Here is a 17,503-nt window from a genome sequence, read left to right as displayed (position 1 = left end):
GCAAAACAAAAAGGCAATTAATCAACCCAAGCTATTCTTGGACACTTGTTTCCAGTTTATGAGCATCGGCATAACAATGCAAGTTGGAGAATTTAAAAAAGGATTGAAAAGGAGGAAACACCAGCTTTGGCGATGATCTGGAGAAGGGTGGTTTCTCCTTTAATAGCTGCATACACAGCATAGAAACAATGTTATCTACAGAAATTCAGGTAATGTTTACGTAGTATCAAATGTTTCATAATAGGAAAAGGCTTATAGCCTAATTTAGACCAGTGTTTCTCTCCACGTAATCCATTTAGTTAAATTCCATTGCATCACTGGTCATTTCAGAGTAGAGTCTTTTCAGGTGTAGCAGGCTCTAAGGTGACAGATCTGGGTTGGAACAATCAATTCTCACCCCCTTCCCACCCTCAACTACTTAGCAGCCAGTAGATCCACACCCTGTTTCAGAAGAGGAAACAAATAGAAATGCTATGCAACATGTATCAATGTTGAGAATTTATTCCAAATAAAATTTGTTGCATCTCAAAGATGTGTAAAGCACTAACTGACGATTGCATAATCTTACAGAATACCAGTATCTCCTCCTGTCACTTAAGACACTTAATGTCATACAGGACAGTATTCAATTGAATGCCCTCATCCGCATTGCAATTAGGCAGAAACTTGGCCTCAACCAAGAACAGGATGATATCAATTTGACTAGAAAAGGAATGTTTTTTTTTTCCAGTTCAGTTCACTTCGTGACAGGCAAGTACAAAGCCACAATTGCCTAAAGGAAATTCTGTCCTTTATATTACATTGACAGTCACAGCAGCATTCAGAACCCAGGACGCTTGCGAATGCCTTATTCCTTTATACTACAGATTTGTCTCTAATATGCTTGCTACATTATGATGCATTGTTGCTCAGACATTCTCCTTCTAATGACACTAGTTCTGGTGTTGCATGACAGAAAGTGGAACAGATCAGGGAAATTGCTGATGGAGTGAAAAGGCCCAGGATCTTTCAGTCAGCAAAGGAGCAGGATGGAGCTGTCACCTTCCAAATGCATCTATCAACCACCAAACCTACACCAGCATCAATTCCACACCACCCCACTTCCTTAGCCAGACATGGGTCACCAAGTTCCTCCATCCCCCCCGCCCCCACCAATCCCAGAAAATAAGAACATAAGAACTAGGAACAGGAGTAGGCCATCTGGCCCCTCGAGCCTGCTCCGCCATTTAAGGAGATCATGGCTGATCTTTCAGGCCCATACACCATATCCCCAAATCCCTTTATTCTTTAGAAAGGTATCTATCTTTTTCTTAAAAACCTTTAAAGAAGGAGCCTCAACTGCTTCACTGGGCAAGGAATTCCAGAGATTCACAACCCTTTGGGTGAAGAAGTTCCTCCTACACTCCGTCCTAAATCTACTTCCCCTTATTTTGAGGCTATGCCCCCTAGTTCTGCTTTCCCCGACCAGTGGAAACAACCTGCCTGCATCTATCCTATCTATTCCCTTCATAATTTTATATGTTTCAATAAGACCCCCCCCCCCCCCCCGCATCCTTCTAAACTCCAATGAGTACAGTCCCAGTCTACTCAACCTCTCGTCATAATCTAATCCCCTCAACTCTGGGATCAACCAAGTGAATCTCCTCTGCACTCCCTCCAGTGCCAATATGTCCTTTCTCAGGTAAGGAGACCAAAACTGAACACAATACTCCAGACGCGGCCTCACCAACACCCTATACAATTGCAGCATAACCTCCCTAGTCTTGAACTCCATCCCTCTAGCAACGAAAGACAAAACTCGATTAGCCTTCTTAATCACCTGTTGCACCTGCACACCAACTTTTTGCGACTCGTGCACCAGCACACCCAGGTCTCTCTGCACAGCAGCATGTTCTAACATCTTACCATTTAAATAATAATCCATTCTGCTGTTATTCCTCCCAAAATGGATAGGCTCACACTTGGCAACATTGAATTCCATCTGCCAGACCCTAGCCAATTCACCTAACCTATCCAAATCCTTCTGCAGACTTCCGGTATCCTCTGCACTTTTTGCTTTACCACTCATCTTAGTGTCGTCTGCAAACTTTGACACATTGCACTTGGTCCCCAACTCCAAATCGTCTATGTAAATTGTGAACAACTGCGGGCCCAACACTGATCCTTGAGGGACCCCACTAGTTACAGGTTGCCAACCAGAGAAACACCCATTTATCCCCACTCTCTGCTTTCTGTTAGTTAACCAATCCTCTACCCATGCTACCACTTTACCCTCAATGCCATGCATCTTTAGTTTATGCAGCAACCTTTTGTGTGGCACCTTGTCAAAAGCTTTCTGGAAATCCAGATATACCACATCCATGCTCATTACCTCTTCCTGCACTCCACCCAACAATGTTGACTCTCCTGAAATTAGCCAGGGATTCTGGAAGGTGAGTTGGGGGAAAGGGAGCACCAAGCACTAGTGGAGGAGGATCTTCAGTATAGGTGGTAAGGGCTTGGGAACATCGTCAGGGTTGCTGTGGGTGCTGGAATGCTTTTGATTTACTTAGATGATGTTTGGAGTAGGCTTAGAATCCCTACAGTGCAGGAGGCCATTCGGCCCATCAGGTCTGCACCAACCCTTCGAATGAGCACTTTACCCATGCCCACTCGCCCCTAAATCCGTAACCCCATAACCCAACATGCACCTCCCTGGACGCTAAGCGGCAATTTAGCATGGACAAGCCACCTTAACTTTAAACTTGTTGGGAAAAGCTCTTGACTCTGCAAAAAACAGGCGATGTATTGCACAAAGAAAACAAATCGCTGTGGCTCTAATCCCACGAGATCGAATCGCACAGCAATTTGTGCAGCGTAAAACCAACAATCAAAGTTTAAATTTCCTGCTTAAGTACCATGTGCACGCACAGGACTTCCTCATGGTCCAGTTGCACATCAGCAAATTAATTCGAATTATTTTCTCCCCATATCACAAGATTCAGGTCACTATTTTACAGAGATAGATTACAAGGACATTATCATCACATCTTGTATTCTCAATTTGTTTGGGCATGTATGTTACACTACACCATGAATTTGTTTCTTTGAGACATCTGTGCTTACTAAAGTGCAAAGATTAAGTGTATGGGAGTGTTCCTAAATATTAAATAGCTTTGGTGGATAGCTGCAGCCATGACACTGGAAAGACAGTATTACAGAACTTCAAGTTTCTGTGGCAGCATTCCTTAAAAGCAAAACTCAATCTAACCAAAAAAAACCCAAATAGGTAACAAAATCAGTGCAAAATTATCAACGCTTAACATTTTTCGAATTCACAGCTTTGAAAAGCTGTAAACGTTTAACAATGAATATCAATACAAATTTTCAAAACATAGTGCTGTTCTTTCCAGTGCACACTGACCTCAATTAAATAAGAAACGTCTGGACTCTGTTAGCTATGTGCTGCTGCATAATTCAATGCCAACGCCAGATTCTACGCTCCAATTTGTTTCCATTGAGATTTCCTTTTTTAACTCAAAAGATGCAAAATGGTACACAGCAGTAGATGAGTCTTAAATTGGAATTAGATATTACTGTAAAATAACCATTTGAGTCAACAAGTTGTATTTATGTAGCATCTTTTAACAGCGTAAAATATAAAGGTGTTTTGCATAAGCATCACCAAACGAAATTGGATACCAACCACATAGGGGCACTTGAGGAGTGACACCTCAATCTGCAGGGTAAATTCTATCATATTGTGGTCACTGCTCCCCAAGAGTTCCTTCACCTTAAGATCCCTAATCAAGTCTGCCTCATTACACATCACCAAATCCAGAATTGCTTGGTGCCCTATTGGGCTCTACCACAAGCTGCTCGGTTATGGTTCCGGGTTTACAGAACCCCAAAGTGTTTCATGGAGTTCAACCGACCCACAACTTAATAGATTGTGGTGTGGGAAGCACATGGCGTACACTCCAGGTGTAATACAGCAATTATGGACAAATGGTTTTTAAAACAAAACAGTTTATTCAATGAACTCAAGTTAACCTTTTAAAAACAAACATTGAATATCTTAACACCCATTACTTCAAAGATAACACTAAATAATCCTTCAAACTGTTCCTTTAAATATCCAAAGGACTACAACCTTTCAAAAACAGACATGAGGTTACATTCAATATATTTATAGTCTTTGGATTTGCAGACATCAACAGACCAGCTGTTTCGTCCTGCAGCTCACAGCAAAACACACTCCCAGCTTTCTCCTCAAACTGAAACCGAAAGCAGAAGTGAGCTCAGCTCCACCCACCCTCTGACAGAACTTCAGTAATATGATCAGCTCCATTTCTTAAAGGTACATTGCTTAAACATCCATTTCTTAAAGGTACTCTCACATGACAGCTCCAAAAAAACATCTCTTAAAACATTCCACAAATTCCTTTTTCTGGGATCCACTACCAACCTGATTTTCCCAGTCCACGTGCATAATGAAGTCGCTATGATTATTGTAATATTGCCTTTTTACATGCTTTCCCTATCACCTGATTTATTTTCTGCCCCACATCCCGACTACTGCTCGGGGGCTTATACATAACTCCCATCAGGGTCTTTTTACCTTTGCGATTCCTCAACTCTACTCAGAGATTCCATGCCTTCTTATTCTATATCGCTCCTTGCTATCGATTTAACTTCATTCCTTACTAACAATGCAACCCTGCCCCCTTTGCCCAACTGCCTGTCCTTTCGATAGGACACATATCCTTGTATATTTAGATCCCAGCCCTGATCCCCTTGCAGCCACGTCTCTTGTGATGCCCACAACATCATACCAGCCAATTTCAATGTGCGCAACAAGCTCATTTACCTTGTTCCGTATACTGCGCACGTTTAAGGTATAATACCCTCAGTCCTGCATTGACCACCTCCCTTCTCACACTTGTCACCTTTTTTGCTCTGCCCGAGGGTGATGTTCTATTATTTTTGTTCTCTATTTCCCTTCAGTTATGACACCTTCTAAGCTAACGCGCTGGTTCCCACCCCCCTGCCATATTAGTTTAAATCATCGAGTGATTCTAGCAAACCTCTCAGCCAGGATATTGGTACCCGAGTTTAGATGCAACCTGTCCTTCTTGTACAGGTCGCACCTGCCCCGGAAGAGATCCAAAACCCTCCCTCCTACACCACTGGTTTAGCCACGTGTTTAGCTGCACTAGCCTCCTATTTCTAGCCTCACTGGCACAGGGAGTAATCCTGAGATTACAACCCTAGAGGTCCTGCTTCTTGGCTTACTGCCCAACTCCCTGAACTCCTTCTGCGGGACCTCATCACATGTGTACTACGACCTCTGGCTGTTCACCCTCCCCCTTCAGGATGTCCTATGCAGAGACATCCTTGACGCTGACACCAGGGAGGCAACACCATCCTGGAGTCTCTTTCACTTCCACAGAAGCGCCTATCTGTGCCCCTTACTATAGAGTCCCCTATAACTATCGCTCTCCTGCACTTTGCCCTCCCCTGCTGAGCAACAGAGCCAGTTATGGTGCCATTGTTCTGGTTGCTGTTGTTTTCCACTGAGAGGCTACCCCCCCCCCCCCCCCCACACACCCACAAACAGTATCCAAAAAGGTATACCTGTTAGAGCATGGCCACTAATGGTGGAGTGATTGAAATCAGAGATCAGAATTGGAGGAGCACAGATATCTGAGATGTAGGCTGCAGATAGTTAGAGAGACAGAGAGGATATGGAGGGATTTGAAAACAAAGATGATAATTTAAAATTGAATGGTTACCAGACTGGGAGCCAATTTAGGCCTCAGAACATGGGGGCAGATTCATGAAAATTGAGATTTGTACAGACAGAATTTTGAATGATCTCCAGTTTTTGTTTTATTCTTTCACAGAACATGGGCATTGCTGGCTAGGCCAGCACTTTTAATGCCCATCCCTAATCGCCCTCAAGAAGATGATGAGCTGCCTTCTTGAACCACTACAGTCCATGTGCTGCAGCTATCCACAGAGAGAGGGTGTTCCAGGATTTTGACTCACGTGACAGTGAACTAATGGCGATATAGTTCTATGTCAGGAAGGTGCTTTGTTTGGAGGGGAACTTGCAGGTGGTGCTGTTCAATGCATCTGCTACCATTGTTCTTCTAGGTGGTAGCGATCGTGGGTTTGGAACTTGCTGTTAAAGAAGCCTTGGTGAGTTGCCGCAGTGTATCTTGCAGATGGTACACGCTGCTGACACTATGCACTGGTGGTGGAGCGAGGAAGTGGTGGAAGGGGATCCAATCAAGCAGGATGCTTGTCCTGCATAGTGCTGAGATTCTTGCTGTTAGAGCTGCACTCATCCAGACAAGTGGAGAGTATTCCATCACACCCCCGACTTGTGCCTTGTAGATGGTGGACAGGCTTTGGGGAGTCGGGCGAGTTACTCGCTGCAGAATTTCTTGCCTCAGACCCCCCTCCCCCTGTATGTTCATATTAGGGGATTCTGCAATGGAAATTCCACAGAGGAGAAATGGTTGCATTCTCATTAGAGATGACCATTTTCTTGCACTTGTGTGGTATGAATGTTATATGCTACTTCTGCTGAAGCCTGAATGTTGTCCGGATCTTGTTGCATATAGACACAGACTGTTTCAATACCTGAGTGGTTGTGAAGGGTATGAAACTTTGTGCAATCATCAGCGAACATTCCCACTTCTGATCTTTTGCTGGAGAGATGATCATTGATGAAGCAGCTGAATATGGTTGGGCCTAGGACACTACTCTGAGCAACTCCTGCACCGATGTTCTAGACCTGAAATGATTGATCTCCAACAACAATGACCATCTTCCTTTGTGCTAGGTAAGGCATCAACCAGTGGAGAGTTCTCTTCCTGATTCCCATTGACTCCAGTTTTGCTTGGGTCCCTTAATGACATACTTAGTCAAAGTTGCCTTGATTTCAAGGAAGGTCACTTACTTGATCTCTAGTTCAACTCTTTTGCCCATGTTTGGACTAAGGCTGCAATGAGTTTAGGAACCGAGTGATCCTGGCACACTGTGCGTCAGTGAGCGGTTATTGATGCCAAGTGCCAGTTGATTGCATGTCGACGACCCCTTTCAACACTTTGCTGATCAAGAGTAGACCGATGTGGTGGTAACTGGCCAGATTGGATTGGTCCTGCTTTTTGTGGACAGGACATATCTGGACTGTTCTCCACATTACTGGTTTGATGCCGGTATTGTAACTGTACAGGAATATCTTTGCTAAGAGCACAGCTAATTCTGCAGTCCAGGTCTTCAGTACTATTGTTGGAATGGTGTCAGGGCTCATCGCCTTTGCAGTACCCAATGGCTTTAGCAAAGTCTAGACTATGTGGAGTGAATAAAATCATAGAATTTACAGTGCAGAAGGAGGCCATTCAGCCCATCGAGCTGCACTAGCCCTTGGAAAGAGCACCCTACTTAAGACCACGCCCCCTCCCTACCCCCGTAACCCCACCTAACCTTTTGGACACTAAGGGCAATTAGCATGGCCAATCCACCTAACCTGCATATTTTTGGACACCGGAGCACCCGGAGGAAGCCCACGAAGAGGAAGTGGAAACGCCACAAAGGAACCTGGTCCCTGGAGCTGAGGCAGCAGTGCTAACCATTGTGCCAGAGTGCCACCCAAATAACACAATAGAATTGATGAAGGCTGGCGCCTGCGATGCTGGGACCTCAGGAGGAGCACTCATGGTCCAAAGGCTGGGAAGTGGGATTAATGTGGATTACTCATTTGTTCTTTTTGTTGGTGCAAGCTTGATGGGCCGAAGGGACTCTTCTGTACTGAATGATTCAATGAGGCAGAGATGGATCACTCAACACTTCTGGCTGAAGATTATTGCAAATTCTTCAGCATGGTCTTTTGACTGCTGTACCAGGCTCCCCCATCATTGAGGATGGGGATATTTGAAGAGCCTCCTCCTTCTGTTATTTGTTCAACTGCCCACCACTATTCACAGCAGTGTGGCAGGACTGCGGAGCTCAAATCTGACCCGTTAGTTCTGGGATCACTTCGCTCGGTTTATCACATGTTGTTTTTGTAGTTTTGCATGCAGGTTTTGTAGTTTTGCATACCGTCACTAGGTTCACATCTGATTTTTATGTATGCCTGGTGCTGGTCCTGGACTGCCCACTGACGATGCGCCTGCGACAGATAAATTGGTGAGGACGAGTAGATTTGATCCTGTTGTCGGTTCCCACACCATCAGCCACAGATCTATCTAGCAGCTGTCTCTTTTAGAATTCAGCCAGCTAGGTAAGCAGTGGCGCTGCCAAGCCACTCTTAGTGATACACATTGTAGTCTCCGGCCCAGAGTACATGCTGTGCCCTTGCCACTCCCAGTGCTTTCTCAACTGTGGCATTCAACATGAAACAGTACTGATTCATTAGCTGAGGCGCGCAGGAGATGGTAGGTGGGCAATCAACTTTCCCTTGTTTCACCTGTCGTGAGACCTCATGGAATCCAGAATTGAATTGTGTACCACAATGCCACCACCTCTGGTGAGTCTGTCCTATTGGTGAACAGGGCATGCCAAGGGTAGGTGATGATGTTGTCTCTAAGGTAGGATTCGGTGAGTATTACCTATATCTCTGAGGCAGCTCTCCAATTTTGGTACTGACCCAAATGTCAGAACAGTGGGCTTTGCAAGGTTGGCCTTTCCGTTGACATTTCCAGTGGCAAGGTCGATGCCAGGTGATCTATCCAGAATCATTACTTTTTGCAAATTTTGTAGTAGTTTGATACAAATGAATTGCTAGCCCATTTCAGAGGGAATTAAGAGTCAACCACATTGCTATGGGTTTGGAATTACATGTAGGCCAGGCTGGGTAAGGACAGCGGATTTCCTTCCCTAAAGAACATGAATGAACCAGATGAGTTCTTCCACAATCAACAATGGGTTTGTGATCACCATTACCGAGACTAGCTTTCTTTAATTACATATTTAGCGAATTTAAATTCCACTTTTTTGCAAGCTTTCCCCTACACTGGGCTAAATCACTGGCTTTGAAAGCAGACCAAGGCAGGCCAGCAGCACGGTTCAATTCCCGTAACAGCCTCCCCGAACAGGCGCCGGAATGTGGCGACTAGGGGCTTTTCACAGTAACTTCATTTGAAGCCTACTTGTGACAATAAGCGATTTTCATTTCATTTCAGGGTTCTTCCCTCCCTGCAATCTTGTTCTTGTTCACCAGTTTCCAATTTCTTAATTTTCAGTTTTCTTTTCATATAACGAAGGGCAATTTGTTACGTCTTCCATTTCCATTGTTTACTTCACAAGGAGTTCTTTGCCTCATCTTAATTTACATTCTCAACATCTTTCCTTTGCTTCTCATCTTTATCTGTGCTTATCCACTTTCCACCATCTCTACCTTTCTTTCAAGCAAGAAAATATGGTGACCAAGTATTTCCTTTGTCACAAACACCCACTTCCCCTTGTAAGCATTCAAATGGTTCTCCGCACTTTCTTCAAAACCAGCAAGCAAGACAACTTGCTTGCCTATTAAACTATGAAATGATATTGTGATAGAATCTGTGGGCAAACTCTTTGAGACAGAGGGAAACCAATAAGGGAAGCCAACTCTCCCAGGTGCTAAAGAAACGAAGACTAAAACTGAGGATAGAAACCAAAACTTCTTGCTGAAACTATGTAAAAGGAGACAGGAGCCAGAGGCCAGTATGTGTAAATGATGCATCTAGTGGTGCAGTACAGGCTGGTTGTAGATAGAGGCTTATTCCGAAAGCTGAGAATAAGCAACGGAGTAGCTGTTTGCAGCTGTTTCTATTACTTGAAGACAATATTAGTGGATGTAAACCATCCAAGATTGTGATAAGCAATGTTGAGGGGATTCTGCAAACGTGTACCATTTTGATGTATACTTTGCCCGAAGAGCTCGGAATGATTCTATGCTGTTGTCGGCTTAGGATCAAGATAAATTCTAAATTTCTAGGAGCTGAAATTCATCATAACGCAGACAGAGTTTTGAAGACTTTTGATTGAGATCGATTACATAAATGCGGAGTGGACTGTTGAACCCATTTATAACATTTTGTCTTAGTTGCATCTGCCAGGTAATATGCAATTCATAGTTTATAATACAGTTGCCTGTTAATTCACATTTGACTTATACTAGTTCTGTGTTTTAGAGTAAAGATGGTTCCCTAAGATAGGGTTACCCAGTGTTTCTTAGTTTGACTTTTGTGCAGCAAAATTATTCTATGAAAACATTGTTTTAAACCGTGGAATCTTGTGGCTTCACCCTCCATAAATAACCGTGATTTATTAATTTATTTTTAAGTACTGGTTTCAACCAAGATCATAATATACCTTCACTTGGTCTTCAATGCCTTGAGATTCACATTCGTAACCCTTCTCTGCTAATTTTCCTTGCGGTTGAACCACAATTAAGCATATGTTAGCTTCAATCATCAGGTTCACACCAGCTGCTTTATTAAACTTCAGATATAACAAATCTATATATGTGTTAAAAATAGCAATGAAAAAAGGCTATTTGGGTTATTACTTAGGAATTCAATGTGTTCTCAGCTTTTGCTTCGAACAAAAATAGTCTAATTTCCACCTCCGGACAAAATCCTGCACCATTCTAATAGTACACTAATCAAGAGTCTTACCATTTCCTAAAGATTCTTCTCATTATTTCCCATTTACAAACCATTACGTTGACACTGTAGGTAAGGTTAGAATGTTTTTCCCATATATCGCAAACGAAGGCAGTTGACAAATAAATTCCTTAGATTGTCTACCTTCAATGTGTCAATTTTTCCTTTGACTTGTTCATTCTTGGCTAAGGCTCTCTCCAGGCATTCTTTGGTGTAAAGTTGAGGATTTCGGCCTTGATCAATGTACCTGCGTTCAAAATGAATAATTTGAGATAACACTACATGCTGTTGTGTCATTTTCCTAAATATTCCCAAATAATCCTGCAGAAAAAGAATCAGAGTCCCTAGATATTGGAACTCAAAACTTCAAGAAACAGAAGTTGAGTCTCCATCAATGATGGGACAATGTCTGATTATTCCTTGACATCCATTGCCCAAATTCCCCATCCACTTCAAACTCTATTACTTCCTCCGTCCACTCCAACAGGAAAAAAAAGTTTGCCATACACCATCACTGCTCCCCACACCCAAAATCCCCAACTGCCTAAACTTAGCACCTCCATTCACTGGGATACTTCTGCAGCTGTTGATTTACTTAGTTAATTTCTACCCATGCCTTTAATGTCCTTAACCTCTCATCTTAATTTCCTCCCATCCATTTCTATTTGGAGCAAGCTGCATGTTCTGTCCCACAATTCCAAAGGGTTCAAACATGTAATTGTATCCAGGTGTACAAATGTCTTAGCAATCTGTCACCGAAGCTGGTTAGAGCACAACATGCTCTACCATTCATTCTACCATACACTTTCATGTGCCAATACCACCTACTTATCATCTAGGACAGCAACATTAACCCTTGGCTTCTCTTCAATTATCTGATCGATTTCTCATTTAGCATGAGATACACCATGAATTCATTATCCATGCTGCTTCCCTCTTTGCCCTGCCTATCAAGCTAAATCAACCCCATTCCAACCTAGACTTGAACCAGTCTCTTCCCCCTCACCCTCCATTTTATCTTTGCTGAACACACCTAGTCAACACTCTGCTCATTCCACCTCATTCCCTTGCTGAGCACCCAATTTATTTTTCTTAAATAGAAGTTGTTGTTGAGGTCCCATGAAACTAATTTAGATGAGCAAACAAGATTGGAAGCTCATGGGTGTCTATCCACACAATTATTCTCCAAACTACATGCCAGAACAGGGAAGGACAGAAAGCTGGAGAAAATGAATGCATGGCTAAAGCAGCAACATCAGGATGAGGGATTCCACTTTGTTGAGCACTGGCAACAGTTCTGAAACAGATGAGGCTACATCTGAACAGGAAACGTGCTACTGTACTGACAAAATAGTTACATAAACTGACAACGTTTTCAAACCGAAGTGGCAGGATAAACAAACAGATGGAAGTCAATATTGGTAAGTGCAAGGTGATACATATTGGTTAAAAAATAGCACTTATATTCTGAAAAAGAGTAGTCACAGTGCCATAGAGTTGAAGAATTTGAGGGACAACAGCTTCACAAAAGCCAGCACCCAAGATTAATACAGCTGTAAGAAATGCTAATACAATTCTAATCTTTATTGTAAGTTATGTAGATATACTAGTTAAGAGGCGATGATAAATCTTCAGAAAACCGCAAGACCCGATTTGTGCGCGGTATTGGGCTCCACCAAATAAGAATTCCGAGGGGATCAGAAAGTGAGCATCACAAGTTCAGTGGGAAGCTGCTTAGTATGAGGAAATAGAAACATAGGACAATGCATATTGACTATTTCGAAAATTGTGAAAGGTTGGGGTAGGATAGATGAAGCAGACCTGTCCGGTAGTTCAATGGCAAGAGATCACAGAATCAAAATGGTTGCACAGCACAAATAGTGGCCATTCGGCCCATCTTGTCTACATCAATTCTCTGAAAGAGCAGTTCATCTAGTACCACTTCCGCCCTTTCTCCATAGTGCTACAAATAATTCCTCTTCAGATAATGATCCAATTCTCTTTTGAACGCCACAGTGAATCTGCCTCCATCGCATTCTCAGAAAGCTCATTCTAGATCCTAACCACTCACTAAAACGTTTTTCCAAATGTTGTTGCTGCTGCTTTTGCTAATCACCTTGAATTGATGTATTCTGGTTCCCAATTCTTCCACCAATGGAACATTTCTCCCCATCTATTTTGTCCACACTAGTCATGACTTCGAATACCTCTATCAAATCTGCTCTCAACCTACTCTTCTCCCATGAGAACAGCCCCAGCGGCTCCAATCTGTGTAACCAATGTGCTTCATCCTCAAAACAATTCTAATAAATCTTTTCTACACCTTCTCTAATGTCTTCACATTCTTCCTAAAGTGTGGTGCCCAGAACTGATTGCAACTTAACTGCCGAGTCTGTTTCATACAGATTCATCATACTCTTCCCTTATTTAGAAATCCCAGGACCCTTAAGCTTTATTAACAGCTTTCTTCACCTGTTCTGCCACCTTCAAATGATTTGTGCACATACACCCACAGATCCCTCTGCTCCTGGATCCCATATATAATTGTACCTTATATTTTATATCGCTACTCCGTTCTTCTCAAAAATAAATCACTTCACACTTCTCTGCATTCAATTTCATCTGCCATTTGTCCACCCATTTCACTAACCTGTTTATGTCCTTTGGAAGTTTAATACTGTACTCCTCAGTTCACAATACTTCTAAATGTTGCCATCCACAAATTTTAAAATTGTGCCCTGAACACCAAAGTCTAGGTCATTAATTTATATCTATCAAAAGCAAGGATCCCAACACCAAAGTCTGGGGAACCCCACTATAAACCTTCCTCCAGTCCCAAAAACAAATGTTCCCCATTATTGTTTCCACATCTCCATGTTGCTACTGTCCCTTTTATTCTACTGTTATGGGCCAGGGTTTAGAGAACCCCAAAGTGTATCATGGCGTCCACCTGACCCACAACGTTTACTAGATTGTGGTATGGGGAGCACACAGCCCACTCTACAGGTGTGGTAGAGCAGAAATGGAAAAGTATTTTTTAAAGCAAAATAATGTTTATTTTATGAACTCAAGTTAACCTTTTTAAAACATAGTGAACATCTTAGCAACCATTAATCCAAATACAACCCCCAAAGACTACAACACTAAGTAAACCTTTAAGCTTTCCTTTTTAACATCCATACGTCTTAAAACACCTTTGATCAGAAGCACATCAGGTTAAAGTCACTACTGTTATTAGTTTTAAATCACCAGGATCGATTTAGTCTTTAGATGAGAGATTCATACACCTTCTGGCTGTGACAGCAGCTATCCAGCTCTGAAAACGAAACTAAAACACACCCTGCAGCCTGCTCAAAAACGAAAGTAAAAAGCTGAGACAGCCCAGCTCCACCCACTCTCTGACATCACTGCAGTAGTAAACACCTATCTCTTAAAGGTACTCACTACAGATATTTATATACATACCCATTTATAAACACCCATTTCTTAAAGGTTCTCTCATATGACACCATGAACTCTAATTTTGCTCACAGGTCTATTGTGTGGCATTTACTCAAATGTCTTTTGGAGTTCATAGATAGATAGAATTTACAGTGCAGAAGGAGGCCATTCGGCCCATCGAGTCTGCACCGGCTCTTGGAAAGAGCACCCTACCCAAGCCCACACCACCCTATCCCCATAACCCAGTAACCCCACTCCACCAACGCTAAGGGCAATTTTGGACACTAAGGGCAATTTAGCATGGCCAATCCACCTAACCCTGCACATCTTTGGACTGTGGGAGGAAACCGGAGCACCCGGAGGAAACCCACGCACACACGGGGAGAACGTGCAGACTCCGCACAGACAGTGACCCAAGCCGGGAATCGAACCCGGGACCCTGGAGCTGTGAAGCAATTGCGCTAACCACTATGCTACCGTGCTGCCCCAAAGTTCACATACAACTACATTCCCCTCATTGACCCGTTGTGACCACAACAACAAGCTATAATGGTACTTTATTCAAGAAACCCGTTTGCAGCCTGAAGGCTAAATTGCAGCACGACATGCATCAAAATATTCATATACACAGTAATCAAGTCAAAACGTGCAAAAATAAGAATAAGGCAGGAACAAAAATAGACAAACAAATTCAGCAGGTAACAGGTAAGTGGGAGACAGCTTATTAAAGGAAGGATAATGTTAAATCAAAATTATAAAAACGACAGTACACCAGTCTTACATTACATGCACTGAAGTCATAATTTAAGTGCTTCATTGATAATCTGAACCATATAAGGAATAAGGCTACATTGGTACTTTTCAGTCCTCCAATTTCTGAGTTGCCTTGAACATGTTAGTTAAACATAATTCGCCCTTAACAATACCATGTTGTCTTTCCTTAATTAAACCACATTTGCAAAAGTTACTATTAATTTTGTCCCGACTTATCAGTTTTAAAAGCTTTCCCTCCACTGAGGTTAAACTGGCTGGCCTGTAATTGCTGGATTTTCCTGAAACCTTTTTTGCTCATGGGTGCAATATTTGCAATTTTAAAATCCTCCAGCATCATCACTGAATGGAGAATTGGCAAATTATGGCCAATGCCTCTATAATTTCCACTCATTTCCTTGGATGCATTCCCTCTGGTCCTAGTGAGTTATGATGCAAGATTAAATGCAAGAGATTTAGAACAGAGAGCAATAGAAATTCCGTTGGGAGTTCTGAAGCTGTGCAATTCACAATTCACTTCCTGGGTTTATAATTGAAGCAGAAATTCATGACAATTTTCCAGTTTATATTGGATAGGTGATTGAAGAAATCAAGGTTGAAGGGATATTGGAACAAAGCAGATAAATGGATATTGGGACAAAGCAGATAAATGTGATGTGAACTAGTTGTTTGTGGAGGGAAAATGCTGATACAGACTGGTTGGACCAAATGTATTTCTAGAATACATGTAGTATGTATTTCATGTATTTCTAGAATATGGTCTGCCATTATCAGTACAACATACTGATCTTGAATGAAACTCCCACATCTCCTTTGCTAAAACTGCTCCAAGAAACCCATGGCTTTCTCAACAATTAAGATTATTCATAACATTTATCTGTGCCCTATTCCTGCACAGCTGGACACCTTGGTGCAGTACTAAGAGTGTGCTGCATCATTAGAGGGACAATACTTCAGATTAGATATAAAACTGATACCCCATACCCCATCCACATGTTTTGGTGATCCCGGTGATATCACAAATCTGACTACTCAAATTAAAGCAGAAGGTTTACCCACTGTTATGACAACAGCTCATCCTCAACCAATGCCACTAAAATGAATTGGTCATTTTGTCGTGTAAACTGATTGATGCAAATTAATAGAGCAGCATACAAGTGCAGGTCCATATCCAAATTTAATGCTGAGAAGTGTGAAGCGATCTGTTTTAAAGTAACAGTACCAATATATAGCTTGGCGATACTTTCCTATACATCTAGAGAGGATAAGAAGTTGATTTTCTAATAGATGATCTTTCACCGACCTATAGCTTCCAAGCATTCTTGCTCATTTTGTCAACAGTACTTGTCAGTGCTCTTCTTTCACGTCTAACTTGTAAACATCTTGCACGCTCCTCCTGCACCCTCTATCCCATTTTGAAATTATGCCTCACTGACAAACTTTAAGTCACCAGCTGTTCAATCCAATTCTTCTTAAAGTGCTTTGGCAGACAAATGCCTTTTAAAATCTTTGTTCTTGAGATGTGAGCATTGCCAGCCAGACTAGCACTTATTGCTCAACCCTAATTACGCTTGAGATGGTGAACCGTTTTCTTGTACTACTGCGGACAATGTAGATTAGGAGCACCCATTGTGCAACAAGGGAGGAAAATCCAAATATTTCCAAGCCACGTGGAGTGAACGTACAAGTAATGCTGTTCCCAGACATCGGCTGACCTTGTCTTTCTCTGTGGTAGAGTTTACAGGTTTGGAATGCGCTGCCGAAAGAGTGCTGACAGGTTGCTGCAGTGCATCTTGTAGATGGCATACAATCCTACCACTATGCGTTGGCGGTAGAGGGCGTGAATGTTTTAAGTGGTGGAAGGGGTGTCAGTGAAGCAGGCTGTTTTGTTGTGGTTGATTCTGAGCGTCAATTGTTGTTGGAGTTACAGATCCATTGCACTCCTCATTTGTGCCTTGTAGATGGTGGACAATCTTTGGGATTCAGGAGGTGAATTACTCACTGAAGAATCCCCTGTCTCTGACCTGCTCACCTACTGTTGTAGCCAAGGTATTTATGTAATAAGATTACTTAAGTTACTAATCAATGGTAGCCCTCCCCAGAATGTTAATGGTGGGGGATTTAACCATGTTAAGGGAAAACGGTCAAATTCTCTTTTGTTAGAGATGGCCGTTGCCTGGCACTTGTGTAGCACAATTATCAATTACCATCTATCAGACTGAAAGTTGCCCTCAAATTGCTAGCTGCGGGCATGGACTTCTTCAGTATCTGAGGAGTTCTGAACGGTATTCAATGCTGTGTAATCATCAGTGAACATCTCTATTCTGACCTTATTGAACAAACAGCTGATGATGGTTGGGTGTAAGACATGACCCAAAGAACTCCTGCAGCATCCTAAAGCGGAGCTGATTAGCCTCCAACCACCACAGCCAACTTTTGTTGGAGATTTGTGTTGGGTACGACTGCACCCAGTGGAGAAATTTCCCCCCGATTTCCATTTACTTCAACTGTGCTCCTTAAATATCAAGGGCAATCACTCGCACCTCACTGCGAACACTTGTTCTTCTGAACGATAACGATTAGTTCAATTGGAGCTCTTGAAATTATTTCACTCACATGATAAAACAAATAGTAAATTTCACCTCACAGTACGC

General features: G+C 42.4%; 1 protein-coding gene across 1 annotated transcript in view; it reads right to left on the bottom strand.

Moving 5' to 3' along the window:
• Positions 1-17,503, bottom strand: part of med10 (mediator complex subunit 10) — a 32,651-nt gene that overhangs the window by 1,422 nt on the left and 13,726 nt on the right. Inside the window, exon 3 of the mRNA XM_072509490.1 lies at positions 10,782-10,884. Coding sequence (XP_072365591.1) covers positions 10,782-10,884 — 103 coding nt within the window. The remainder of the gene's footprint in view (positions 1-10,781; positions 10,885-17,503) is intronic.

Source organism: Scyliorhinus torazame, chromosome 6 (genome assembly GCF_047496885.1).
Source record: "Scyliorhinus torazame isolate Kashiwa2021f chromosome 6, sScyTor2.1, whole genome shotgun sequence".
Classification (NCBI taxonomy): Eukaryota; Metazoa; Chordata; class Chondrichthyes; order Carcharhiniformes; family Scyliorhinidae; genus Scyliorhinus; species Scyliorhinus torazame.
The sequence above is the reverse complement of the archived record's forward strand: the minus strand, read 5'-3'. Positions and strand labels throughout refer to the sequence as shown.